This window comes from Numenius arquata, chromosome 2 (genome assembly GCF_964106895.1).
Source record: "Numenius arquata chromosome 2, bNumArq3.hap1.1, whole genome shotgun sequence".
Taxonomy (NCBI): Eukaryota; Metazoa; Chordata; class Aves; order Charadriiformes; family Scolopacidae; genus Numenius; species Numenius arquata.
In genome coordinates this window covers 75,235,701-75,263,265 of record NC_133577.1, presented here as the reverse complement: position 1 = coordinate 75,263,265, position 27,565 = coordinate 75,235,701, and the positions used below count along the sequence as shown (strand labels likewise).

General features: G+C 40.6%; 1 protein-coding gene across 2 annotated transcripts in view; it reads left to right on the top strand.

The window, feature by feature from the left end:
• The window catches only part of MYH9 (myosin heavy chain 9), a 70,753-nt gene that overhangs the window by 36,191 nt on the left and 6,997 nt on the right, over nucleotides 1-27,565 (top strand). The window contains exons 7-34 of one of the 2 annotated variants that reach the window (XM_074162845.1): nucleotides 1,858-1,950; nucleotides 2,635-2,698; nucleotides 3,254-3,352; nucleotides 4,228-4,371; nucleotides 6,372-6,467; nucleotides 7,556-7,674; nucleotides 8,730-8,882; nucleotides 10,162-10,335; nucleotides 11,128-11,301; nucleotides 11,853-11,967; nucleotides 12,454-12,516; nucleotides 14,356-14,549; nucleotides 14,886-15,007; nucleotides 15,372-15,441; nucleotides 16,406-16,566; nucleotides 17,285-17,393; nucleotides 18,309-18,440; nucleotides 19,097-19,303; nucleotides 19,820-19,957; nucleotides 20,480-20,603; nucleotides 21,446-21,617; nucleotides 22,196-22,408; nucleotides 22,849-22,993; nucleotides 23,504-23,710; nucleotides 24,704-24,808; nucleotides 26,040-26,192; nucleotides 26,553-26,801; nucleotides 27,292-27,504. In XM_074162845.1, coding sequence (XP_074018946.1) covers nucleotides 1,858-1,950; nucleotides 2,635-2,698; nucleotides 3,254-3,352; nucleotides 4,228-4,371; nucleotides 6,372-6,467; nucleotides 7,556-7,674; nucleotides 8,730-8,882; nucleotides 10,162-10,335; nucleotides 11,128-11,301; nucleotides 11,853-11,967; nucleotides 12,454-12,516; nucleotides 14,356-14,549; nucleotides 14,886-15,007; nucleotides 15,372-15,441; nucleotides 16,406-16,566; nucleotides 17,285-17,393; nucleotides 18,309-18,440; nucleotides 19,097-19,303; nucleotides 19,820-19,957; nucleotides 20,480-20,603; nucleotides 21,446-21,617; nucleotides 22,196-22,408; nucleotides 22,849-22,993; nucleotides 23,504-23,710; nucleotides 24,704-24,808; nucleotides 26,040-26,192; nucleotides 26,553-26,801; nucleotides 27,292-27,504 — 4,008 coding nt within the window. The remainder of the gene's footprint in view (nucleotides 1-1,857; nucleotides 1,951-2,634; nucleotides 2,699-3,253; nucleotides 3,353-4,227; nucleotides 4,372-6,371; nucleotides 6,468-7,555; nucleotides 7,675-8,729; nucleotides 8,883-10,161; nucleotides 10,336-11,127; nucleotides 11,302-11,852; nucleotides 11,968-12,453; nucleotides 12,517-14,355; nucleotides 14,550-14,885; nucleotides 15,008-15,371; nucleotides 15,442-16,405; nucleotides 16,567-17,284; nucleotides 17,394-18,308; nucleotides 18,441-19,096; nucleotides 19,304-19,819; nucleotides 19,958-20,479; nucleotides 20,604-21,445; nucleotides 21,618-22,195; nucleotides 22,409-22,848; nucleotides 22,994-23,503; nucleotides 23,711-24,703; nucleotides 24,809-26,039; nucleotides 26,193-26,552; nucleotides 26,802-27,291; nucleotides 27,505-27,565) is intronic. The other variant, XM_074162853.1, reaches the window with a different exon arrangement.

Sequence of the window (27,565 nt, the reverse complement as noted above, 5' to 3'; positions counted from 1 at the left end):
TGACTTGACCAACTAACTCGTTAGCATTTTCCTTTCCCCTGAGCTCTATATTGCTGTGTTGCTGAGCTGGCATTCTCTATGCGTATTGCTACCTTGGTGGTTCAAGAGACCCAGTTGCTTCTAAACTACAGTTTACCAACACCCACTTGACACTAAGGACACTTTCTTCCTGAAATAATAAGAAGGTCTGTAGTATGGATTTCTATAAACTTTTGATCTTTGTGTAGCTAGGCATGACCTTAGTTTTATTTTTTTAACTAAATAATTAAAATAGACATGATGTCAAGGCCTGACTTCTATTTAGAGGGCAAAAAATAGATTAAAAATCTCTTCCCTCCTTGTCCATAGTTGAGTTGAAACACTATGTTGCTGGCATCTCTCACTTGCATAGTAGCAGAATGAAGTCACAAACAAAGGCCTAGGACTTCACTGCAGGATGGGGAAGAGAAATGAGGTGAGGGAAGAGTGTTTCGACTCCAGTACGTGTGCCAGAATTGGGGGGGAAATGTGACTGCTGCACAGTTCCAAGGACTGAACCCTAGTTTCAAGATTTTCTCCTTACAAAGCCACACACTGGCTTTGTTGCAAGAGAGTGGATGTCCCATCTCAGGTACCTGTCCCATTATTCCTAATGGGAATGCCTAATTCCCTCATTATATATACTCAACAGTGAATGAAAGTGTTTGCAGCAGCTGTCTCTTCTGTATATGTGCAGTTCTGCAGGGACTGAGGGCCTTCTTTGGCCTTGAACTTTACAAGCATGAAGTGAGGTGATTGTGGAAGTAAGAAATAAAGACTTGTAGTGCTTTGTACAGTTTCTCATGTATCTTCCTCTTCTTTTTTTTTTTTTATTGCATGTACTTTTAGAGAGACTGCGTAAGGACTAATCTGTTTTGTAATGCACTTGGAGAATGAATGGGAACAATTTTCCTTTGGAAATACCCTTAAATAATTTGCCCATAACTTCTAGTTCTCGTGTATCAAACTTCGTTTCCATCCGTTATGCACAGGAAGTCTTGAGTACTTACTGATAACTGCTAAAAAGAGAAACATTAGTCTAAAATGCCATTTTCTGTCTCTACAAGCTCTTTATGTAATCTTGAAATATATAGAACACTGTGCTTTTTGCACAGAGGACAAGTAATTTTTAAAAACAGCCAGGGATATATTTAGAGCCCGCAGGGAAAGGTGTGTATGCTCCAGTGGTCTCGTACTTGGCAGGGATAAAGGTTCTGAATTTTCCTTTTCTACAGCTCCAACAATTTGTGTTCCTTGAGGGGAGGAGCGTGCGAATACGGCAACAGAATGCAAGCGATCATGCAGTTTGTGGGATACCACTAATTCTCTTTTTTTGTGTGTCTCCTTACAAAGGAGGTTTTTGCTTGTTTGTATTTTGGAAGATGTAGACTCTTAGTGAAAGCTTTTTGCTTTTATTTTATTTTTTTAAAACATAAGACCTTTTCAGACTAGCTTCTTAACCTACTACTAGCAGAATTCCAGCCTAGATGGCGAGACACTTCTGGGATGAGGGCCTGATCGTGGATGGTACAGCGTTTTGCTTTGATCCTGGGAAGTCAGTGGGATGTTATGGCCAAGTGACTTTCTTGTTAACAGAAAGACAGCACTGGGATGCCCTTGTGCTGAGGAAGGAAATAAGGCACATTTGTGAACGTTTCTGTTTTACCCAGGTAACTAATGAGTCTCCTTTGAAGGTGTAAGGGATGATTTCCTAAGGTTTAATACGGCTTCTTTGCAACAGATGCCAAGCTAGTGTGAATTGAAACTTCAGCGCTGGTTTGACCCAAAGTTAATGCAGTAAACCACTATGTACTTTATTAATTTCTGATTTCTCTCTAGGGAGAACTGGAGAGACAGTTGCTCCAGGCTAATCCCATCCTGGAGGCCTTTGGAAATGCCAAGACAGTAAAGAATGACAACTCCTCAAGATTTGTGAGTATTACTGTCCAGTATGGGTGCCAGTATTCTACACTTCCCAGAGAGAAGACTTGGTCTACTTTTGGGTAAATTGCTGTCAGGGATAGGACAACTGTCTGTGAGTGACTTCCCTCAAATTAATCTGAGATGTGAATTTAATTCAGTGGATTATCTAGAATAGACTTTATAGGTCTCTGGAATGAAGGAACCTGACTCTGTGCCAGGACCTGTGCTGATTTTAAGTTTATCACAGTCAATTTTATCTTGGAGAGCAAATACTGATCATTATTTTACTTGCTCTGGAGAGCAATGGACAGCGTCTAAGAGGCAGATGAGGGAGCTAGAGCTGGAATTAAATGAAAATGGTTGAAGCTAACATTGAGGGAGGCAGAACTGTCCAGATCATATAGCACATGAAACTGAAAGGACCCTGGTTGTGGGAAATCTAGGCTGAAACATAATGAATTTGAATTGTAGGCTGTCTGAATATCAGAAATGTCTGAAAGTGTTCAGTGTCTTGTTTAAATCGCTGTTGTGATCAGCAGGCATTGCCTATTGGCTGACCTTCTGCTTTGCCTAAAACCGGCCTGACCTGTTTTGAATTTCCTTTCCTGGATTAAAAAGAGAAGGTTTACCTTTGCTGTGTTTACTGCTGTTACTACATAGAATGAATACTAATTTTAATGCTATTATCCTTAGGGCAAGTTCATCAGAATCAATTTTGATGTCAACGGCTACATTGTTGGAGCCAATATCGAGACCTGTATCCTTTTTGTAACCACTTAAAAGAATTTAAAGGCTACAGTAGTGGCAATAATGGTAACTAGCAATCTCGTTACAGCTCACTTTCTGTTTGTCAGGTTGAGAAAGTGGTAGGAGGCACTTCAACAGTAATCTCGCTAGCATAAATTTTAGTCTCCTGTTTCTTCAGATAGTATTTTGTGACCTTTGTGATCATGGTGGAAATCTTTTCTGAATTCTAATCTTACAAGGTTGAAATGGAAGCATAAACTGTGGTAAGATGAATAGCTTTGGAATTTCATAAGCCGTTCTCACATCTGCCCAAGGCATGCAGGGATGGATGGCCACTGTTTTTCTGTGGTTTTTTATCAGTTAAGTCTCTCTTATTATAACGATCATTCAGAGGCTGGCAGAACTGAGACCAGAAGCTCAGTGGGTTGTGGACTGATAATGATTGCTAAATCAATACCCATGTTAATTGGCATGAGGAGAGCATCAGGTAGTGTGAGGTTTTTTTCTCCTGCCGCAAAATAGGAAGTGATTTGTCTGTCCTGCCATATGCCTTGACTCTCTGAAGATCTGCTGGAGAAGTCACGTGCAATTCGTCAAGCCAAAGAGGAGAGAACCTTCCACATCTTTTACTACCTGCTATCTGGGGCAGGCGAGCATTTGAAGAGTAAGTATGATTTTGTTGTAGTTAGGGGATTCCCTCATCACAACGACAGAGGGTCCAAAACACTTGTAGGCTAGAACGTGTTCCTTCATATTTTCTAGGCTCTGCCTTTTAGATATAGTCGCCCCTCCTCCACTTCTTCTCTGTGCTCATACATCCCTCTGCCTTCCCCCTGCACTTCTCAGTTCCTGAAAACTTGCTTCTCTGGTTCCTTCCTGCACTTGTCTCCTTGCCAGAAATGACTCTACGCCCTTCCTTATCTAAATCACCGTCCCATGTTTAGTCTCATCTCTCATGATGTAAACGGTCCTACTGTGATGTGCTCGGCATTTAACTGAATGGAGCAAAGCTACTGGCACCTAAGCAGCCCTGTTAAGTCTAGGATCCTAGTGCATGTAGCTCAGCCTAGTAATCAGGGTCCACGTTGTGCAAGAGCTGCAAATCAATCTGGAGGAAAGACAGGAGGGGACTTTTCTCATAGTTGCTACTGTTTCAAGAGCTATATATTAACTTTCTTTCACCTGATTTAAACAAATGAGGTGTCTGAAATTAAAGGCAAATTTACTTTCAAGTTAATCCCTGCTTCTTATAGACTTAGGGCATAATGATGATTGACACTGCTTTGGTGGAGTAGTCCCAAGGAGGGAATAGAAATAAATAAGGCAGAAAAACTCTAGTTTTATCTAAAATACATTAAATATTCAGCTTGCAGTAAAACTGGGCTTAATCCCAAATCCCTCCAGCACCTGCTAGCACACACAAGTCAGAAATTTGATCTCAGTGGTAGTTTACTCTCTATTTAAGAAAAAAAAAAATAAAAAGGAGAAAAAAAAAGAGAGAAAAAGCCATAGTAACTTCTTTCTCAATTCTTTCCTAAGCTGATCTGCTGCTGGAGCCTTACAACAAGTATCGCTTCCTTTCCAATGGGCATGTTACGATCCCGGGTCAGCAAGACAAAGATATGTTTCAGGAGACCATGGAGGCAATGAAGATCATGGGCATCCCAGATGAGGAGCAGATAGGTATGAATCCTCTGAAGGGCTTGAAAATGCAAGGAAATGAAAGAAGGAACAGATCGTATCTCTCTGGAGCTTTTTTGTTCTGGGGTTCTTTGTTTGGAGTTTTTGTTGGGTTTGTTTTGTTTGGTGTCCACCCTCTTCTTATTCTCCCCCAAGTGAACAGTGTGCAAATAATAAACTTCACTGGCTTTGGAGTGACGCATCTCAGCATCTACCAGCACAATTTCAGTTTATATAGTTAAGGTTAGAAGTCAAGCAGCTAATGAAAACACACTTCCGCTTGCTGTTTTTGTTCCCAATCTGAGGGCTGTATATGCAGTTTATGAATAGCACATCCAAGATACAAGAATCCCCTCATTCTCTTGTGCAGCGTGTGGCTTGTGTGCTCCCCCTACCCCTAAGCAGTGGCTTTAAACTATCTAATCCAACTACTGCTGGATTAGTACTTTGAGAATAGCCTCGCCATAGTGCCTTTCTTTCCAGCTTAACACTGAACTGCTGATCAGAAATTAATATTGTCTGATTCTGGGAGTGCAGTACCATGACAGTGAGGCTAGAATTCCATGCAGCCGACGCAAAGTGCAGTGATACGCATTCACCAGAGCTCTCTGCTGTCTCATTCACGGTCTGCCTCACTAGTTGGGAACCAGTGTTCTTCAAAATCTCAATGTCTAAGGTCTTCTGATACTAGGACTGTTTTTCTCTACACTGAAGCAAGCATCTGTGGTGGTTTGAGGTCACCACCTCCTCTGCTGGAGACTGCAGCTCTTGTGGCTGTAGGGAGTATGTGCCTGAGCCTTAACTATTGCTCTTCACAGTCCAGCCTGCTATAAATCCACACTGTTGTTATCCGCAGTTTAATACACTTACTGATATCCTGAATCATCTAAGACTGAAACTGCTGTAAGTAGGTGAAGAGAAATTTGCCTAAACTGAATAAAAGAACTGGCAGCCTAATTTATTGTCAGGATGTCCTGCTATGCCCAGGTTTTTTGAGTTGGAGTTTTTAATGTATATGCCAGGGCATGTCTTTGCTGTCACGTACAGCTACTAGGGCAAAGATAGCTTTAGTGTTTTGCACTTGCTGTTCAAAGGGTGAAGTGCTTTAATGTTCCTTATAGGCTTAGAAGAATAATACATGCAGTAGCTGGCTGGATGGTAGGCTTCCTTAGTTTTGATGTAAAGTCTAAACACTAACTATCCTCACTTATGAGACATCAAGCTAAGCTGTCTGTCCAAGTGTCAGGACTCCAGATACAGCTGTCAAACTACTGGATTTCATAACACACCACTAGGAACATATATATTTCTTTTCTGTTAGTCCTGATGTAGCATATGTGGAGCCTTTGTTTACTCTGCTATTGAAAGGGTATTGTTTTAAAACAAATGTTTCTGTAAAAGGTAGAAATTGAGGGACATAAAAATCTTTGATACAAGATCTCCTTTGCAAGTGGCTGGCAGTTTACTTTGCTTAAGGCAAGTAGAAGCTATTATGCAATGAGCTTTGATTAATAGATGGTGAAATTAATCAGGGAGGTTGTGGAGTCCCCTTCTTTGGAGATTTTTGAAGACCCGCCTGGATGCAGTCCTGAGTAGCATTCTCTAAGCAATCCTGCTTCAGCAGGGGAGTTGGACTAGATGATCTATATGGTCCCTTCCAACTCTAAAAAAATTCAGTGAAATTCAGTGAAAATTGAATTGATGCTATGGCTTTGAAAAATGTCTTTCCTGTTTTAGCATCTGATGCTGCTTTTGTGATGTGCACCATTTGAAGAGAATGGGTGAATTTCCAGGCAGCATAGTCTTGCATAGGAGGGACAGGGAAAGTCCTGTGTCCTGAATGGGAGCCATGTAGAGGAATTATCTGTGGTATTTTTTTCCAAATTCCAGAAAGATCTTTGGGGTGTTGAGAAGGGCCTTTTAACCATGTCAGGAAAGGTAACTGGGTCATATAAGGGCTTTTGGTGGTGTGTGACACTAAGCTATTATTATTACTTTCAAAGGTCTGCTGAAGGTTATCTCAGGTGTTCTTCAACTTGGCAACATAGTCTTCAAGAAGGAGCGTAATACAGACCAAGCCTCTATGCCAGACAACACAGGTAACTAATCTCCTTTTCCCACCCTAAAGAAAAATGCAGGAAAAAAGCCTACGGGAATGTCTTGCAAGTAGAAGAATATATTGCAGTATGTAGAGAATGCTAGAGTCCTGTTTTTCTGTAACGTGAATTATTTGTCAAAGGAGCTGACCTGCTCCTTCATACAAATACACACTGTTTCACCAGGCATGGGTTTGCAGCCACCCATGGGCAGGAATGTGGCACTGTTCTTGTGATAGGGCTTGGCAGGAAGTACACGTGATGACCAGATGAAAAGGATTACTCTACTGGAATATGTAGCGTGTGTGTATTTTAACCAAGCTAGGAATGATTGCTCCTACAAACCTATATTATCAGACTTTAAGGAATGTTCTTTCCTAACTCTGTAGGTAGACTTGCAACTGTAGGAGTAGTGAGGTGGATAGATCTGTGGTGGATATAAAGTATGTGTACATATTTTGATTGCATTACCCGTTGTTGCATGTGTAAATAGTACCATGTCATGTTTCACATGACAGAAGGCTTAGCTCTTAGTCCTTCATTATAAATGTACTGCAGAAGTATGAGAGGCTCCTAATTTGTCTTTAAGTCTTTATATTGTTGGCTATTATTATTACAGAAAATATGCTCTAAATGGCATTTTTGGGAGGATAGTAAACCATTTGGCTTCTGGATCTTGAATCTGAAATACAGAGTTACCTCAAAGACTAATCAGTAGATGAAGACAGAACAATTAGCTTGATTATGAAGTCTGTTACTTGATGTGTATTTGAATTGATCACAGACTATGTGCTTTCTAAAGCTTCCGTGTTATAACATAGTGGTATGGGAGTATTGCTTCAAATTTACTCTCATGGCTTCTAGAGAAACTCAATAACCTGTAGTATGGGTTTCCGGAGTTTGGGGGGGGATTTTTTGGTTTTTAAGATACCTTTGCTTGTCTCATTAAGCAGTTTTTTAATGTGTTTTATGAGCTGTTTCGTTACTGTCTTGGGAAGGCAGTTGCAGGAATGCTTTTCTTTTTCTCTTGCTTGCTGTGAGAAAAACAACAGAACATTAATCTCTTTGTTGTTTCCTCTTACTGTCTTTAGCTGCTCAGAAAGTGTCTCACCTTTTGGGTATCAATGTGACTGATTTCACTAGAGGTATCCTGACTCCTCGCATCAAAGTCGGGCGAGATTATGTCCAGAAAGCTCAGACCAAAGAGCAGGTATGCATTCTCTAAAAATTAACGAGTACTTTAGTCTTTAATCTTGCAGTCACAAAGCTAGCAAACATGTTAGAGGTTTCTGTAGCGTTTATAAGCATCTTTATGGCTGCAAAGTATGGCAACCGTACTTGAATAATGTAGCATACATACTGCTTCTAGTATTTGCTAACTTGATCTGCATAAGGATAGAAATCACCCTGCCCCTGCAGTTTTTGTCATCTGGACAAAAAAAAAAAGGGAAACAAAAAAAAAAGAGAGAATGCAACTCCTGATTTTGGTGACTGGCTGTCCCAAGGGAGTAAGTTCCTTCAGTGCTATATGCAAGGATGACATTTCAAGTTGCTATAATTTAGAAAGCATCGGGTTTGAGTTGGTCAGCTTCTGGGGTTGAAGAATTTGCTGCGTGCCCTTGAAACTGTTAGTAAATTTTGTAACACTCTAAATGAAACCTGACAATAATTGGCCTCCTGAATGGAGCTAAGCTTCTGTGCTTACTCACTGCACCACTTCTTTATGAACACATCCTTACTCAGTCTAAACATGTCCCTATAACATGAAAAGGAATGGGAAGAGAGTGAAGTCTAGAAGTAGTCACAGGCTGCCTTTCCATTTTGATATTTCATTTCTAACTATACATAGTATTTTTGTGTCAATCACAGGTAGGATAGTGGATGGGAGGAGGGGATTTGGCTTCACAAGTCCTAAATTACAGAAGAATTTAAAGGCTTTTCGTTGGGCCTATGAAACATGCTATGTTACTATGGTCTTTGGAGATGACTGGGCATCACTTTTTTTCTTTCTCAAATACCAGGCATTGGTTTCTCCAACAGGCAGGATCCTGAAATTTGGCTTTGACACACTAATTTTTTATGGAGTATTGCCATGCCTTCTACTTTTCATTGGGAATAACCTCTGAAATGAGCCTTGTTCAGTGAGTTTGGTGGTGGACAGAAAAATCTCAGATTACAGTTGGCCATTAGATGACAAAACAGTGTAATCTGTACCTTGCTTTGGATTATAATATAAATCCTGATCTTTGCCTTTTTTCTATTTAGGCTGACTTTGCCATTGAAGCACTGGCTAAAGCCACTTATGAACGTATGTTCCGGTGGCTGGTTATGCGTATCAACAAGGCATTGGATAAGACCAAGCGACAGGGTGCATCCTTCATTGGAATCCTTGACATTGCTGGCTTTGAGATTTTTGAGGTAAGGAGAAGTCAGGTCCTTGCACTCTGCACAGTTTACCGTCGAGCAAAGACTGCTAAAGGAAATCACTCCAAAACTGTAAAAGGATAGTATACTTCTGGAAAGGATGTGTATTCCATGTTTGTTATTTGAGAAGACTTCTGATGTGAACTGTCAGATAGGTTGTTGTCATGTTCATTCTTTATGAACGTTCTTTAGTATTTTTATTTTATTTTATTTTTTAGGTTTATTCTTTAGTATTTTATGTGTTCTGCAAATGTTTTATCTCATTGCTATATATTCTGGTGCTTGCATCCTTTTAGGCATCCGCATCAGAATTATTTTAATTTCACAGTTCCAGGTTTTCTTGTTTCTTTATAGCTCACAGCTTAAGAGTTTGCTAACCTGTAAAAAAGTCTTAAAAATGTAATGTAGAGTTAGGGATCACCACTGGACTTAAAATTTTATGTCCCGTTAATCTGTCTCAAAATATTTAAAGAATGGTCCACTGAAACGTGTTGGCATCATAAAGAATTGTCAGAAATGGTTTCTTATTCCTCCTGATGAGTTTTGGAAAAGACAGAGATGGGTTAGACCAAATCAATGCCAACATACGTTCTGACCTGTGTACGCTCCTTTCTGCAAGAAGGATGAAAATCAGGGATCAGAAGTGTGGTTTGACATACAGCTGAACTGATTTAACAGCTTGGGAATTACTGAAACGTGGAGGAATTAAAACAGGACAATTCTTTTCAGCAGCTGCATTATATTTAGTGTGGTCTAAAATGAAAGTGCACCCTTGGTTATTAACCTTGTCCTTACAGTTCGAAGAAAGCTGGAGATGTTGAAGAAATTTCCCTTGCTTTCCTTGCTCTGATTTTTAGATATGAGGACTAAAAAGGGACTTTCCAGTCTCCATGCTTTTAGGAGTTTGTCTTCAGGCTTCTGTTGCTTCCTCTTCCTATGAAGAGGACCTGCCAGCTCTGAGTTTGTGAGAAAACTGGGGTCTTTTCTGTTCCCGGGTTAAGTAGCTGCAGTAATTCTTCTGATGTTTACAACTAAACATTCTTTCACAATGTCTGAGGAACAGTGTGTATGAACTTCCCTAGGGATTGCAGCACTGGTGCAGTGACAGGAAAGGCAGTTCATAAGCAAATGCGGTTATTGACAAAGGGCTGTCCACCCCACACAGAACACTAGCTTAAAGTCCTCAATTATAAATGTGATCTTTGGTGCTAAGACAATAGTAGGTGTGTCTTAAAAAGCAACTGTTCAAACATCTTTCTTTTTTCTTCATTAGCTGAACTCCTTTGAGCAATTGTGTATTAACTACACAAATGAAAAGTTGCAGCAGCTCTTTAACCACACCATGTTCATTTTGGAGCAAGAGGAGTACCAAAGGGAGGGCATAGAGTGGAATTTCATTGACTTTGGCCTGGATCTGCAGCCCTGTATTGACCTCATAGAGAAGCCGGTAAGCTTGTTCTTCTACTGTCAAGCAGCAAAAAGTGGCTGCACTAATTTTGTCATTGAGTGCATAACCTTTATCTTTACAGTAGTAACTAGCTTTCTAGCTTTTGTAGTCCTCTACTGACACTGTGGTATGCTTAGAAGCAGAAGTGAACAGTTTCCTCATTGCCTGAAAGTATGTCACCAATAAATTTGTTAGTATCAGTTCCGTAGGAAATACTGTGTGAAAATAGATCTAGTCAGTCACCCTTTCCTCTCACAAAATTGTCTTTGTTCGTGTAGATCTTCATGATGCTAGATGTATGCGTGGCTTAGCATAAGTAGTGTGAGCCTCCTTACTTAACTGTAAGTGTGATGAGAATCTGTGAATCTCTGTTGCTTTTATTCTGGTCTAATGAAATGTGGGGATCTTTAAATTTCATAGATGTTCCAATAGTAAGGACTAGTTTGTGAAATATTCTGCTATGGTCTTCTATATTTAGACACCTGGATATTTGGAGAACAGTGTGACAGTGTTCCTTCTTAAAAAAGATTTTTTTTTTTTTTTCCACATAAAACAACCTAGACAAATGTCATGGAAGAGACCTTCTCATAAAAATGTTCAGAATTCAATTGAGGATCTTGAAGAATTATTAACAATTTCTACTAGTATGGAAGTAGTTGAACTGATACCACATAATAGGTGAATGTGATGGGGATCAGGCTTAGGTACCCCTTTTCTTCCTAGCCATCTAAAGGTGTTAATTATTGGTGTAGTCATGTATTTAATTGTGTTTTGATGTTTCCCTTCTTTAAGGCTGGGCCTCCTGGCATACTGGCCCTGCTGGATGAAGAGTGCTGGTTCCCAAAAGCAACAGACAAAAGCTTTGTGGAAAAAGTTGTACAAGAACAAGGCACCCACCCCAAATTTCAGAAGCCAAAGCAGCTGAAAGACAAAGCTGACTTCTGTATCATACATTATGCTGGCAAGGTAAAGAATTAGTAGCTAAAATGTGAACACTGGAATGTCTGCTGTATTTTCTAATGCATAACCACTGCTTCTTAGAAAAGGCTACTTACCAAAATGGCTGCCTGTGGGAAACCAGTGGAAGATTTCATGAAGTTGTTCTATTGCTGTGGACCTTACAGGGCCTAAGAGGTTTTGTCTGCAAGTTATATATATATAGTTGAAGACATGTCAAACTGTGACTTGGTGACAGTGAAGGTACTTTTCAGAAAGTACCAGCATCGAGACTTCGTCACCAAAAATGATGATGCAGTTGGTTTTTTGTGTCACAGTCTGGGTGGTGCAAACTAACATTGCAAATCCATTCCCTTTACTGACAGAACGGAACATGCAGCTATTTGTTAGAGTTTGGCATTTATAGGTATGCTTGCTTAGATGGCAAACCCAACAACGATTAGGTAATCTCTTGTTGATTGTGCAAACATCAGTGCTACTATTGCAGACTGGAGGATCTTCTTGCATCTTGTGCTGCAGAAAATCCCGCCCAAGTTTCTTGACGTGTTTATCTTCTACAGGTGGATTATAAAGCAGATGAATGGCTGATGAAGAACATGGATCCGCTGAATGATAACATCGCTACTCTTCTCCACCAGTCATCGGATAAGTTTGTGTCTGAGCTGTGGAAAGATGGTATGTAATTAAACAATCTCATTTGTTTTCTCTTGCTTTATGTGGAAGAGTTTGTTTGATCATCAAAAGTCTGATGATCTGTGTTGCTTTTTTCCCTGAAGACTAAGCCACCAAGATGAGCATTACCTGGAACATCCTTTGCTTAGATCATGGTATTGCATTAAAAGTTCACTGTAACTCAATAGAAAGATTCACTTGCATGAAATTATGTTAGTCTTGCTGCATATATAGCAATTATTTTTCAAAACCAAGAATGTCAGGATAAAATACGAATGCACCATTTTGTCCCAGCAGCTTGCATAGCTGCAACACTCAAACACAAGATCTGAGGTTGAATCTATGTTTTCAGTCCTGCAACTAGTGTGTTCTTTCTGCAGTGTTGTTCAGTATTTTACTCTATCTTCTCTGGGTTTATCTGCTTTTTGAGTCTTACTGTTGCTGTCACTTTCTGTGGTGGGTTTTCTTTGACGTCTCTGTCTGTTGCAGAGATGCAGAACGTTCAGAGAGCCTATTTCTATCAACACTTTCCTATTCTTCATCTAGAACCAGGTGACTGAGAAACCCAGCTGTTGTGTCATGTGTGTAATGCATCCTAGAGCCATGCAAGAATTGCTTCCGTTAACTTCTCTTTGTCCCTTTGTCATACCTGCTTGTCTTTCTTGTTCATTTCCTCTGCTTTGTGCTAGTAGCTCCTCAAGGACTTTAAAACAAAAGCAAAACTCTCACCTTGCAAGCGGATACAAGAAAAATACAGACATATTCAGGTGCTAAAGGTTGCTCTTGCAAGACTTGCATAGGAACAGCTAAAAGCAAATCCTGTCAACTGTTTGAACATAGAGTTAGCAAGGCTGTATTTCTTGCAAGATTTGGGAGGAAGATTTCTGAGACTGCATTTAAACTGAAATCCAGTTTAATGTTGATTCAAGTATTGGGATTTGACTTCAGCTGCTGATCATTTAAAAGAAAGTTAGTTTGGCAAAGGAACATGTACTGCATGAAAAAATGGCTGTCAGCAACTTGAGCCTCACAAGGCCTTTGCTGTGTGACCCTCCTTTTGGACTTAATGTCGACTGAATCACAGCTGATCAGCTCTTGTTTATTGTTCTTAGCTGGATTGTCTGTTGCAAGTGACTGTCCTTTTTGCTATCTTGATGTAGATTGCAGGGCTCAAGATTTTTAAGAGGATTGTTCCAGCTGCAATCTGGGACACTCTTCTGTGGGTTTCCCTGTGATGTCATCTAGTAACATAAACTTCTTTTCTTTCTGATAAGACAACCTTGAGCCTAACAGCTACTCTAGAAGTGAGCAGTTCTAAACTAGTATTATCTGTAAATCAGAGTATCCTTTCTTGTCTCTTCTTTTGTAGGGGTTTCTCTTAACAGTTGTATTATTTTTTTTTCCAATGAGAAGCCAATTAAGCACAAGTTGGTGTATTTTCTATAAGTGAAGATTGAGAGCCTGAGTATAGGCATCAGCCAACCGTTAAAGATAGTGTAGTAGCAGCCTGAAGCCCTTAATAAAAATTTACTGGGGGTATGAAAATTTATAGTAATACAGTTGGTTTTGGTTGGGTGGGTGAATTTTTATCTCCATGTGGAAGGGCAATGGAAAAAAGTAATGCTTTAGTTTCTTCTTGCTCCTTCTACCCTCTAGCTGGCTTCTGTTGAAAAAAGGGATCTGTGGGGTCCACCCATCAAGGTGATAGCTTCATCAGTGCTTGGATGTCACAGTGGCATAGTGGAGAAACTGTTGCAGCAGGGAGTTCTGACTTTCTCCGAGTCATATTGTTCATGTCTCTGTCATAGAATACTTGTACTCCAAAAATAATTCAAACACTGGTATTTTGAGGTTTGGTTTCTGTCATGCCTCTTACCATGCCTTTTACCATGTCTGCTCAGTTTACAAGTAGATATGGCTTTTCCAATCACCAGTCATGGCAGTTCTGCCTGTAATGCAAAAGTGAAGCTGGGCTTTTTCCTCTAACTGTGGAGCCTTCTGGGTCAGAGTTAACTAATAGTTGACTCTGCTGGGCTAGCAGCTAGAACTCTTGGTTTGTTGTTTTTCATTGTAACTTAAGCAAGTAAAAGCATCTGAAACTCACTTCTAGTTTGCTCTTCCAGAGCTGCCATCCAGAGCATCAGTAGAATGTTTGGGAGTAAGTTTGACTCCACCACTCAAACTTCCTGTAGTGAGCTGTTGCTTTTCTTTCCTTCCTGCTCCTATCCCTGCACAAATTCTGTACAGGAGTCGACATCTGTGTAGAGATGAAGCAAAAAGGATCCTGCAGCTCCTCTCATTTATCCTGTTCTACCCAGATGTTCTTTGTACGTTCCGATGCTTCCTTTGTTTGTGGCAGAATTTTAACACTACTTCTTCTGCTCTCTCTAGTTGACCGCATTGTTGGGCTGGATCAAGTAGCTGGTATGTCAGATACAGCATTGCCAGGGGCCTTTAAAACCAGGAAGGGTATGTTCCGAACAGTGGGACAGCTCTATAAAGAACAGCTGGCTAAACTGATGGCTACCTTGAGGAACACCAACCCCAACTTCGTCCGTTGTATTATTCCCAACCATGAGAAAAAGGTAAAGACAGTTATAACAGTAGAGCCCATGCAGTGTCACGTGGGTGTCCGGGGTCATGTGGCTGGGTTGCTAACTTTTGTCAGGTTTTGTAAGAGATCATAAAGAGGTCCTGTTTTCTCAGGGTATCTTTTTAATGTCATTCTAAATAACTGTATACTTACCACAAATTTGGAGACTGATCTTTGCAGTTCTTAAGGTGGCATAAAAAAGCTTTCGATTGCTTCTAACTGTTAAAGAGAGAGCTGTCTGCTTTACAAAACAGAGAGGGAGGCAAGAGGGTGAGCCCCTTTTGTAAAAGCTTTGTTGTATTTATAAAAGATGCTTTTTCCTCACTAGGCTGGAAAACTAGATCCCCACTTGGTCCTTGACCAGCTTCGCTGTAATGGAGTGCTAGAGGGAATCCGTATTTGTCGTCAAGGTTTCCCCAACAGAGTTGTGTTCCAGGAATTCAGACAAAGGTAAGGTCTAGAAAAGAGTCTGAAGCAGTCTTTATCCTGGCAAAGTTAAGACATAAGTGCAAAAACTGAAGTATTTTATTGCAACTAGATTGCCACTGTTTTCGAAGGCAGCAACAGAGAACATCTGTCTGGTGGTATTCCCTATCACAAAGTCTCCCAAAAGCATCTTTAACTTACCTAGTAAGCGAGTAGTTAAGGTGAGGTGTAGAGGACCCCATCTAGGACTGCTGCTTCATAGTCTTTTGTCTAGAGATGCAATTTTTTTCTTCTAACAAGACCATAAGATGTCAAACTACTGATTTTTGTTGTTGTTGTTGTTTTCAAATATTCTTGTGTAACTAGTCTACTGCTTTCTCTTTTTCAGATATGAAATCTTAACTCCAAATGCAATTCCCAAAGGATTTATGGATGGAAAGCAGGCTTGTGTGCTGATGGTAAGACATCCTCGAAACTCCACTTGAATAGAATAAACTTCATGGGTGTGGTGTGGAAATCCAAGTTGTGCATGTTAAATATATCTTGTACTCACAGACCAAAATTCCAAAGCCAAATGTTTTGTCTGAGAAAAGGAGGGTGCAGAAAGCTGTCTCTTGGCTTTGCAGATGGAGGCTTTTGAGTAGCATGAGGTTCAATAATTCTAGGCAAAGAGAATCTTTCTGTTTCCACAGATGCATATACTTTGATATGCCAGCAGTATTCATGGAATCAAAATGTTTAGAAGCATTAATGTTATCTTTAGCACATGCTTAAAGTATGAGCTTCAACAAACTTTTTGTAATGGCCAGCTGATGATAAATGCTTTCAGTGAAGGCTCCAATTAATATTTCCAGAATTGCCTGCTTCAAAGGGAAAGTTTTGGCTCTGTAGCTTGAAGATGAGGGGAGACTGAATTGAACTTTGGTTGTAAGGGATTCCTTTTTTTTCTGTCTTAAAGGCATATACCTTATTCATCTTAACCAAGTATGAGTGGTGACAGCAAATCTTTTAGAGTATGGCAAAGTTGGTTAGGGTGCCTTTTTCTGAACAAGACTAGGACTGGGAAAAAGTAAATAGGAAGGATCGACAGATGTGTTTCCTTTAGGAAACGAAGAGGGCTCTTGGGAGTAGGCATATGTTCCTCACAATGTCCTTGTAGTTCTGGGTACTTGATGTGGTGTTGTATTAATGCTTTCTATCATATTTTCTGTCTCTGATTACCTCCATTTCATGCTGTGCTTGGCTGAGCTCCAACTCCTCTAATTGGGACAGGACCTTATTGGGAGCTAGCAACTTTGTTTGGCCTGAGTGGCTCAATTGTAGGGAAGGGGTATCTTACAGCCACGAGACACAAATATGTTTTGTGATGTTTCACATGAAGTAGTCTTTGCAGGAGATGAATTCTTCTCTCTCTCATTTCAGATCAAAGCATTGGAGCTGGATTCCAACCTTTATCGAATTGGACAGAGTAAAGTGTTTTTCAGAGCTGGAGTCCTTGCTCATCTTGAAGAAGAGAGAGACCTGAAGATCACAGATGTCATTATTGGCTTCCAAGCATGCTGCAGAGGCTACCTGGCCAGAAAGTGAGGACCCTATTTTGTAAAGTACATTATAAACCTGTGTGTTTCTCCCATTCAGGCACAAGTTTCTCTTCAAAAAAAGCTGACTAAAAATTATTTTTTGTCAGAAGGACCATGATTTATTTGTTGTATGTAACAGTTGATGGTTGTTCTAGGCTTTTCTGATCTCTGTAATGCTGGACTCCTGGCACCTGTAAGAAACTCAGTGTGCTGATGTCCCACAGAGCAGTAAAGTCTATTCCTCTCTATAGGAATACTATACAGCAAGCAAAGTTTTTGAAGAGCTGTAAACTGCAAATGTGAAAATGAAAAGCTCTTAGTATGGTACTGATCCAGGAGGTGTAAGATTTCTCTTAAGCTATTTGGTAGGACCACAAATGGTGCAGTTCTAAAAACAAAAGTAGTATCTGTCAGATTGGCAGGAAAACACACCTCTGTTTCAGATCTCCCTTTTTTGAACTGAAAATAGTGAGGCTTTTCAGATTAGAAGACGACAGGGAAAAACTTTATTAATTAGGAAAATGAATAAAGGAGAGGATAACCGTTCTTACCTGAGCGAAAATAACCCTTTAAAAGATAGAGGAAGTTAACTGGAAATTTTGCTGGGTTTTTAGGAGGGAACCTTCTGAAGTAAAAATGTAGCGGTATCTAAGAAAGGGCTTGGTGGAGAGAATTGCATGCCACGGTGGGTTCCTTTGTCTGACCTCTACTTACCTTGCAGAGCCTTTGCCAAGCGCCAGCAGCAACTGACAGCCATGAAAGTGCTTCAGAGGAACTGTGCTGCCTATTTGAAACTGCGGAACTGGCAGTGGTGGAGATTGTTCACCAAGGTAATATTTTTCCCTGCGCAATTTTGACAGTTTGGTTACAATTTCAGCTTTTCAGGTTGAACCAGAGCACAAAAGCTACTTCCTCTGCAATTGGGTCGGCTTGCAACTACGCCTTGATTCATTTAGGCAGAGAATATTTATAGCTATGCAGTGTGGCTGCATAAACCAAGTGCAAGGCTATATCCAAGCAATGTTGTGGAAAAGCAGAAGTCATCTTTTAGTGCTTTATGCTAAAGAGGATCGCTGCTTTGGTGGTATGGTACTTAAAAGGGTCACTTACTATGTGGCTAGTTAATTTAGCTAGATAAAAAAACGTTAATGAGGGGGTAGCTTGCCATCTCTTTCTTCAGGGTGGTAAGAGCAAAGGAAAAGCACTGAGGTCTGATCTTATTGTTAGACTTGTAGATATTTTACCTTTATCAAGACAATGAACACATGAAGAAATGGTCTCTTTCCTAAATGTATGGGATTTCGTGCTTTTTAGCCATTAGACTTTGCAACTAAGTGAGAGTTGAGAGCAGAGTTTAAACTTTTCTTCTCTTTCATATGAAATGAATTCTAAGGGGTTTTGATGGTGGAGCACAGAGATGGATGTTGTTTGCTTTTTGCTACCGTATGGCAGCTTTTTTATTCTTCTGCTATTACTACTTAGCCCTTGAGGGTCAGGAATTTACCCAACCATTTCCTGATGCATCCCATCCTGGAGGAAAAGTTGGGCAGGCAGAAAGTGTGTTATTGGCAGAGTAGATGATATCTGGTCCTCTATGATATCCTGGTGTTCACAACAAAACCAATGGTCGGACCTTCAAATATGGCACTTATCTAAAATGTTGTTTTATTCAATGCTTATCGGGTCCAAGACAACTTCTTCATGTTTTCCTTATAGACGTCTCATTTCCTTGGTTTCCCTTTCAGGTGAAGCCCCTTCTGCAAGTAAGCAGACAGGAAGAGGAGATGATGGCCAAGGAAGAAGAACTAATAAAGGTCAAGGAGAAGCAGCTGGCTGCAGAAAACAGACTGAGTGAGATGGAGACCTTCCAGGCCCAAGTGAGTTTGCAAATCTCATGTGTAAAAGTCATTCTCGCTCCACCTGTCCAACTGCTTGAGAACTCCTCCTTTGCTTTATTGGTCTGATGGATAAGCTGCAGGATTCCAGCTTGTTGAAATACAGGACTTGGCTGTCATCTTGTTCAATTTCCTTTGCCCTTCTTCCCGGCTCAGTTCATCTAGCAGTTCATTTTGTACAATGACCACCTATTGCCCTTCTGTAGCCATTATGTGAGGAAGTCTCCTTTGGCTGAATATTATAGAAAGCTGATTGAATTCAGCCTTGTCATTAATGGAATCCTTTTTGTTTGGAACACAGAAGGTTGCAGCAGGATTGTTTTTCTGAAGGGCAAATAATAATTATTTGTGTTACTTTTGCAAGGGAAAGCTAGACAATCTCCTTATTTAAAAGGGATATGGTCTTGAGAAATTTGTTAAGGCTAACATGACATGTGGTTGCAGTGCATGGTTTCTGAAGGAGAACAAACACTTAAAAACTATGTTTTGGTATTTAGGGTTAGATTAGCAGCAGGAGACTGCTGCAATGATGAAAACTATAGCTGTGGAACACAGGAGCACATAATTTCACTTAACAGATTGCTAAGTGCTTTGGTAGATTGGAGCTTGTCTTATTTCTGGCTTTGTGTCCAATGTAGCTAATGGCAGAGAAGATGCAGCTGCAGGAACAGTTGCAAGCAGAAACTGAACTCTGTGCTGAAGCTGAGGAGATAAGAGCTCGCCTGACAGCCAAGAAACAAGAATTGGAGGAGATATGTCATGACCTGGAAGCAAGGGTAGAAGAAGAGGAAGAACGGTGTCAACATCTGCAGGCTGAAAAGAAGAAAATGCAGCAGAACATCCAGGTAATGCCTTAGGAATGCTGTTCTCCTGTCAGTAAAGAGGGTAGTAAGGGTTAGAGTGGTTCTTTTGACTCAGCTTGCAGGGCAACAGGAGAGAGAAACAAAATTAAAAAAAGAAATGCATAGAAAAATCTATCTGTGGAAATAGCAATAGAACACAGCGATTCTGGTGCTGAGCCTGAGGCATTCAGTCAGTCATCTGGAATGAGCTGTTCTATTCTTGAAGATTAAGATGATGGCCGCTTGTCAAATAGTAAGACAAGTCTTTGCTTAAGCCAGGTGTTTTAGGTATGGTAGCATTCTTCTCTGCAAAATAGCATTAATTAGTCTGTTAGAAAAACATTTGTTAAAATGCAGTAAGGTATATTAAGTCATGGCAGAGACGTCACTTCTGGAAAGTACTAGTAATACGCTGAAGGAAGAGTAAAGAAACCTTCCATGTTCTAGTATTGCTACTGAGCTACCTTGGTTAGTGAACAGCACTGACATATGCCTTGCTTTTCCGTGGGTGTTGTGAAGGAACTAGAGGAGCAGCTTGAAGAAGAGGAAAGTGCAAGGCAGAAGTTGCAGCTAGAAAAAGTGACCACAGAGGCCAAACTGAAGAAACTGGAAGAAGATGTGATGGTTCTGGAAGATCAGAATGTCAAATTGGCTAAGGTAAGACTCCTACAACTTCTTAAGCAGTCCAAAGATGCACAGGTGCTTCTCCTGGAGCCACCTACCAAAGGTTGACCTTTCCCATATTATGGGGAAACTTACAAATTAATTCAGTCTTGTCTTTGACAGCTCTGACCTGAATTTTTGAAATTCACTGCCTGGTTGTGTTCTTTGCAAGTCAGTATTGCATGATATTTAAATAGCCTTGACCAAATAATGATCCATGAGCAAACGTTTTCTGATACATTGTTATGTCAAACAGTATCAAGTTATTTCATAAACAGATTTCCCTTTCAGCTTTGAAACCGCTATCAAATAAAAATCTTTAAGTACCCATTTATTTGAATACTATTTGTAAAGTTTCATAGAGGCAGGAGTAGGCCGCTCATGACATTGACATCTTTAAGCACAGTCAACTCTTAAAAAACCAAAAAAAAACCAAACAAAAAAAACCCCACAAAAAACAACAAAAAACCCTGTAATTCCAATAACTGCTTTGACGCTGCCTTATCAATTCTGCAGGAGAAGAAACTGTTAGAAGACAGAATGTCTGAATTTACAACGAACCTGACAGAGGAAGAAGAGAAATCTAAGAGTTTAGCCAAACTTAAAAATAAGCATGAGGCCATGATCACAGACCTTGAAGGTAGTTTTGGTTTTGTTTGTTTTTTTTTGTTTTTTTTTAAAGGTAGATCCTGCAAAGGACTTGCCTGTTTAGTTTTAGGCGGGTTTTTGTTAAAATTTGTTGAACTTCAGTTTCATTTCTAGAGTTTTAGTCCTCTCTAGTTTCTGAGGGGTTAAAAATTAGTCTATAGTGTGTATACTATTGATCGGCTTGATAGAGCTGTTCAGTTGCTGGCTGAAGGTTATGTGCCTTGTCAGCTGAGCCCTTGATCTAAATAAAAATCCTCTCCAAAGCAGGAGGCTAATGGAGAAGAGAGGCTGGCTCTCTTTCTTCTCCTACTGTGGAAGTGTCTCCACTTTTCTACTTCCAGCAGCATCAATCTGTCAGGGTTAGTGCTGTTTCTGATACCCTGTTTGCACAAGTTCTTCAGCATTCAGGCTAGAGGCACTTCATCTGGAGACCGCCCAGGTTAACACAGCAGGAGCCTGCTGTTATTTAGCTTCAGTAAAGGAAGAGCAGACCTTGTGTTCAGCATCACTTAATGAATGCTTATGCGTGTGTGGTGTGGGTGTTGGGAGAGACTGGTGTTGTGCTGGCCTTGTTTATTGCAGTGAAAGAGGGGGGGAAAGGAGGTTTGGCTGTAAGATGAAGGAAAGGGAAATCACCCAGATATGTTTTGAGGGCAAAATATGGGGGAAGTTGGATGTGTAGGTCCTGACAGAGTAATGCACTCCAGCTACAGTTTGGACAGTTGTATTATTAGGAAAGAAACTATTGCTTACATAGCTTTATTTTCTCTGCTTGTACAATGTTCTTTTAGTACGTTTTGTCTATGTAACTTAATATGTCCCCATCTCTACCAGAACGGCTGCGGCGTGAAGAAAAGCAGAGGCAAGAATTGGAAAAGACTCGTCGAAAGCTTGAAGGAGACTCCAGTGATCTGCATGACCAGATTGCTGAGCTGCAGGCTCAGATTGCAGAACTCAAAATGCAGCTGGCCAAGAAGGAAGAGGAGCTGCAGGCAGCCTTAGCTAGGTGAGAACCTGACATGCAGGGTTCAGGGACCACCAGGTTAGGAAGTATTCCTTGTCTTGTTTCACTTTGGAATAGGGACTAAATGGCATCTGTGGCTGTTGTATTTCAGCCTATGGACTGTTAAGATCCGTGTCCTTGGCATCAGAGTTCTTTGGCTGCTGCTCACTGCCACATTTTCTGTACAGAGCTAGACTATGAATATAAAGTACACTGCACGCGTTTCACTGGAGCAGTAAGATTTCAGAGGGGGTTAAAAAGTAGTGGCAACACACTGTCTCTCTTGTGGTTGCTATATTCATCTATTCAGTAAAGTGTCCAATTTCCGATGTAAAATGGTGCTTTCTCTTCTGCTTTCTTCTGTTGTCAGTCTCTCTCTGTCCCCTTCTTTAAGGTAAGTAATAGTGCTCTCTCAAGTATTGGGAAATAGAATTTGTAGATGATACAAGGATCAAAGTTTGAATGTAATATTGTAGAGCTGACCAATACCAGCTTTTTTCTTGGTTATTCGTGGTAGGACAGGTGTTTTAATTTACATACAGTTTAAATTGGCTCTGACCAGAACCCTATGTTGAACACAGGGTGGAAGAAGAGGCAGCTCAGAAGAACATGGCCCTGAAGAAGATCAGGGAACTTGAATCCCAGATCACTGAGCTGCAGGAAGACCTGGAGTCAGAGAGAGCATTCAGGAATAAAGCTGAAAAACAGAAGCGGGATCTGGGAGAAGAGCTGGAAGCATTGAAAACAGAGCTAGAAGACACACTAGATTCTACAGCTGCTCAACAAGAACTCAGGTATCTCCAACATGTTATCTTCTTTGGTTTTGACTTTTTTAATAAATGCTGCCACATCCAGTCTCTTACCGAAGCAAGTCTTTGCCTTTATCAGGGTAGGTTGGTTAGCAGCCTTACCGTCTACAGAAGGAGGTAGTGTGCAAGCTGTAGTAAAGACTGCATTACCTCACCTGATGTAAGAAAGTTAATTTGCTCCCTAAACAGTGTTAGTGATACCCCTGAAACATTCATAATTTCAGACTATTACTTCTTAGGCTGAAAGTAATGCTGCCAGCTTGCACTTCAGAAGGGTGCAATGCTGAGTTTTAACTTCTAAAAGTGTCTTTATAGCTTGTAGGGCCAGACCTTGGCACTTTTCTACATTAGAGATGCTGTTGGTGGATATATACGTCTATTTGATTCTCTCCTTGGCATCTAAATGGAATTTGTGAATTTTGCAGGTCAAAGAGAGAACAAGAAGTAACGGTTTTGAAGAAGACTCTTGAAGATGAGGCAAAAACTCATGAGGCTCAAATCCAAGAGATGAGGCAGAAACATTCACAAGCTATTGAAGAGCTGGCAGAACAGTTAGAGCAAACCAAACGGGTATGTGGAACAGAAACCAAAAGGCCAAAGCAGTCAGCCTCCCTGAAATGATAGCTGCTCTGTGACTATGTCTTAGAGCTGCAGAAGAACATGGAAGTGTTCGTGATACTAGGCTTCCGATACGTGCTCTTCTTCCCGTGGTAGATCACTTTTCACTATGAAGTATATATGAAGTTGCTTTAAATAGTTGCATTCGTTCTTTTTTCCCATCAGGCATGTTATACTGCATAGCCAAGATGTTCTTTTTACTGCTAGCACTTGTTGTCTTGTACAACCTTTAATCTGGAAGTCTAATGGTGTATTGTTGTCTCCTCTGATTGTTAGATTGTCTCCTGCTTATCTGTGGCAGACTGCTCAAATTTGGGTTTTTTGAGTAAGCAGTCTACGATTTAGCCGCTAAACGTGCAACATTAACTTGTCTGTTGGGGAGAAAAAAAATATACTCAGTGGAAGGAACCTACCTTATCTTAAAGTCTGAGGGGTTTTGCTGGTTTTATTTTTCCTCTTCAGGTGAAAGCAAATCTTGAAAAGGCAAAACAAGCTTTGGAAAGTGAGAAGGCTGAACTGTCCAATGAGGTGAAGGTTCTTCTGCAAGGCAAAGGGGATGCTGAGCACAAGCGGAAAAAAGTAGATGCTCAGCTCCAAGAGCTGCAGGTGAAATTTACAGAAGGCGAAAGAGTGAAGACTGAACTGGCTGAGAGGGTTAACAAATTGCAGGTGAGTGGCATGGGTTTTCCTTAGCTTATGATTCAGCCCAGGGCTAGAGAGAAAAGGTTGTAGGATGGTACCACCCCATATTTAGTTCAGAAATCTTGTTCGTACCAAGGATAAAGTTCCTTACAAAAAGCAAATCCATAGTTTGCTTCCCCAGGACTATACAAACTCCTTAACTTGTTGCCAGGGCAGGACATTTATATTGCTGTCACTTATCATGAGCAGACCTGAGAAAGTGAAGTAATTAACCAGTTGCCATTTGAGTTTTGTAAGCCTTAAAGTATTAGCCTGTCTGCTCCCCTTCCGCATGCATCAGTTTGTACAGAACAGATCTGTAAACACTCAGCTGCTTTTGAACCTAGAGAGGCGTAAACACACTGATGATTGTGTAACTAATTTGGAAGACAGCGTCTTGAATCTTTGTAATGTGGTTGATGGTGATGAGGGGTTGCTCAAGGGTGATGTAGAAATTTAGCGGTTTTTCCTCCTTTCTTCAAGGGAACAGCAAATCCCTTTGATTCACATGGAACATTGTCTTCTGCCGCCTTCTTTATGGAGGGTTGTCATTAAAAGTTGAGCAGTGCCGGTGTGTGCACTATCTTTTGGGGTGCAAAAATGTAATTTTGAGACTCTATATCCAGTCCTGAAGCAAATACTGTAAAATAGAAGAGAGTTAGTTTAATAGAAGCTTTTAAAAATTCTTGGCAGTCTGTCTAAAATCTCATCTAGGCCTTAAAAAAGAAACAACCACAAAACAACCAAAACCAGAAGGCTGTTGCAACAGAGGTGATCCCAAGTAAAAATCTCTTTTTGACTTCTCGTATTTCATCCCTGGGACTCTGGAAACAATGCATTCATTCCTCTGAGAGATTATACACATACCTTACTTTTGAGAGGTGCCTCGGCTTTCACTTTTGGGTCTCATAGATGCTTATCTGCTCCTGGCTTTGTTTTTGCTGATGCATTCAATAACTGATGCTCTGATCTCTCCTTCAGGTTGAGTTGGACAATGTCACAGGTCTTTTGAACCAGTCTGACAGCAAATCAATCAAATTAGCAAAGGACTTCTCTGCTCTGGAATCACAGCTTCAGGATACACAGGTGAGAGCTTTGGAAGCCAAGGCATCTGCGTGTGGTGCAGCCAGTGTCTGTTACAAATTCTCAAAGTGAGAAATCACTTTGGACACCATTAATTACTGGATATACAACACTTGAAAGAATTTGGTCTGGCTATTTTTCTGCTAAAGGGCAAAAAAAAATTGTGTCGTACTGAGAGAATTTCTGCAGAAACAAGCTGTTTATCTTCCTTCTGCTTCCTCAGTATGTGGACCATACGTAACTTTCCCTGTCTTAGATTTAGAAGTCCTCCTGTATCACCTTTCTGCTTGAGAGCTCTTTAATGCTAGAACTACACTGGAATGCTACGTTCTTCTTTGAGATCTTCATAGTCGGTATTTGACAGGGGGTGGGTGTGTGTGTGTGATTTCCGGTAAATTTGTAAAGTTAAGCAGAAAATTTTATTTCCTAGTGGATGTTGGGGAAGTGATATATTCAAATAATTTGGTATTTTTTCAGGAAAAAATCATGCTTAGTCTTATACTTTAGGATAAAACAACCATTTACAGTTAGTAGAATATAACTGTTTTGGTAAAGCATGGAGTACCAAGCAGAAGGTTGGAAGGGAAAGGAAGAGCGCACCAAACCTCAGATACTGAGTAACCTTGAACAGTCATTGATGTTCTGTCTACTTATTACTCGTTCTAAAAAATAGGCTCAAAGATAGCGCCCAATACAAAAAATTATGCACTAGTTTGAAGACTGATCTTATTAGTCTCTACAGATCCTTCAGCTCAAGCACTGGCAGCATAAGTCAATAAATGTGGTTGGTAGATGACCAGTGTCTTACAATTCTGCTAAGACCAACGTTGTTTTTAACCATGCTAAGTCACTTCAGCCTGTTGCCCGTTTCTTTGATACTTGAATATGAGAAAGTCATGTTAGCAAAGTACAGCCGCGCTGTTGTTGGGAAAGTTTTTAATGCTTTGTGTGCTACTCGGAGGACTCCAGAAAGGACTATGGATGGCTTGAATAGTGAAGTAATATACTTTAATTGTTAGAGTGTACGAGAGAATAGAAACCTTCTCAATATTTTGTTTCTATACTGACTCACTGGAAGACAATTATAAATTCTGTCTTCAGTTGTCTTATCTGTGAAATAAGTTGCATATTTAAACTCAACCTCAAGTACTCGTTCTGGAGAGAGTGGGTGAGGATTGTGAGCCTTTAAAGCCAAGGAGCGGTGCTGAATTCCACTGGGGTGTTTGCTTTATAGGAGCTGCTGCAGGAGGAGACTCGTGTAAAACTCAGCCTCAGCACTAAGCTGAAGCAAATGGAGGATGAGAAGAACAGTCTCAAAGAGCAACTGGAAGAAGAAGAGGAGGCAAAGAGAAATCTGGAGAAACAGATCTCTGTTCTTCAGCAACAGGTACAGAGTCTTCATCCCATAAACCAAGGACTTTTGAGAGGAAGCATAAGTGCAGGTCTGTCTTGAAGGAAGTAAAATCTAAATGCAGAATTGATTTTTAGTAACGGAACCTTTCCTGGGAAAGAGTGATCCTGATGACTTTGGTCAGAGAGGAAATGAAGAGGTCTTTGGTAATTATACAAACAACTTGTAGATTTCTATCCAGGAATTCCTTTGGGAATTCAGTCATATAGTATTCTTTGAGAGGGGAGTAATACCTTCAGAAATGAGCAGATTTGTTTCTTCAACTACTGGTGCCAGTAAACTGCATATAATGTTATCTGTGGCGTGGCTTCATATGTGATCTTTTCTGTCCTTCAGGCAATAGATGCAAAGAAGAAGATGGATGATGGTCTGGGCTGCCTTGAGTCAGCTGAGGAAGCCAGGAAGAAGCTGCAGAAGGACTTGGAGGGCTTGAGCCAGCGTTATGAAGAGAAGACAGCTGCATATGACAAGCTGGAAAAAACGAAGACCCGCCTGCAGCAAGAGCTGGATGACCTCACTGTGGACCTGGATCATCAGCGGCAGATTGTTTCCAACCTAGAGAAGAAGCAGAAGAAGTTTGATCAGGTATGACTGCGGTCACTGGGCATTCAGTAAGTGCATCTTACTGACAGGTCTGCCTTAGGAATATCTAAGCAATGTTGCTTGGAGAATGCGTATTTATTTCTGAACTAAGGCATAATGTATAGAGTAGAGAAATAAGCTTTCATAGAAGAAAATTAATTTTGTTCCACGTATAAGAAATCTAGTGGTGCTCCTTTTCCCAAAGGCATAACACTTATATCAAGAATCAAGTTCAAAGTGTTGTCTGCAGGTCATTGTTGAGAGAAAGTTGGAAATAATAGGTTGGAGCCTAGGAAATCAGAAGTTTGTTCATTTGAGGTCATAGCAATTATTAAAGGTGGGATGACAAGCTTCATTCTTTGAAGCTGCCTTTTCTTGGTTCCTTCTATCCGTGGCAGAACAGTACTAAGAAGGCAGTAACAAAAAGATGCATGTTTACCTTGTTAGAAAATTGTCAGTAATCTCTCAGAATACTGATGCTGTGCTCTTGTAGCTGTTGGCAGAGGAGAAGAACATCTCTGCAAAGTATGCAGAAGAACGGGACCGTGCTGAGGCAGAAGCCCGTGAGAAGGAGACTAAGGCCCTCTCCCTGGCCAGAGCCCTGGAAGAAGCCATAGAGCAGAAAGCTGAGCTGGAACGAATCAATAAGCAGTTCCGCACAGAGATGGAAGACCTGATGAGTTCAAAGGATGATGTTGGAAAAAGTGTAAGTACGAAGTTAAAATATCTGGGCAGGAAATGTCACACAGGTGATACTGTTAGTTTAA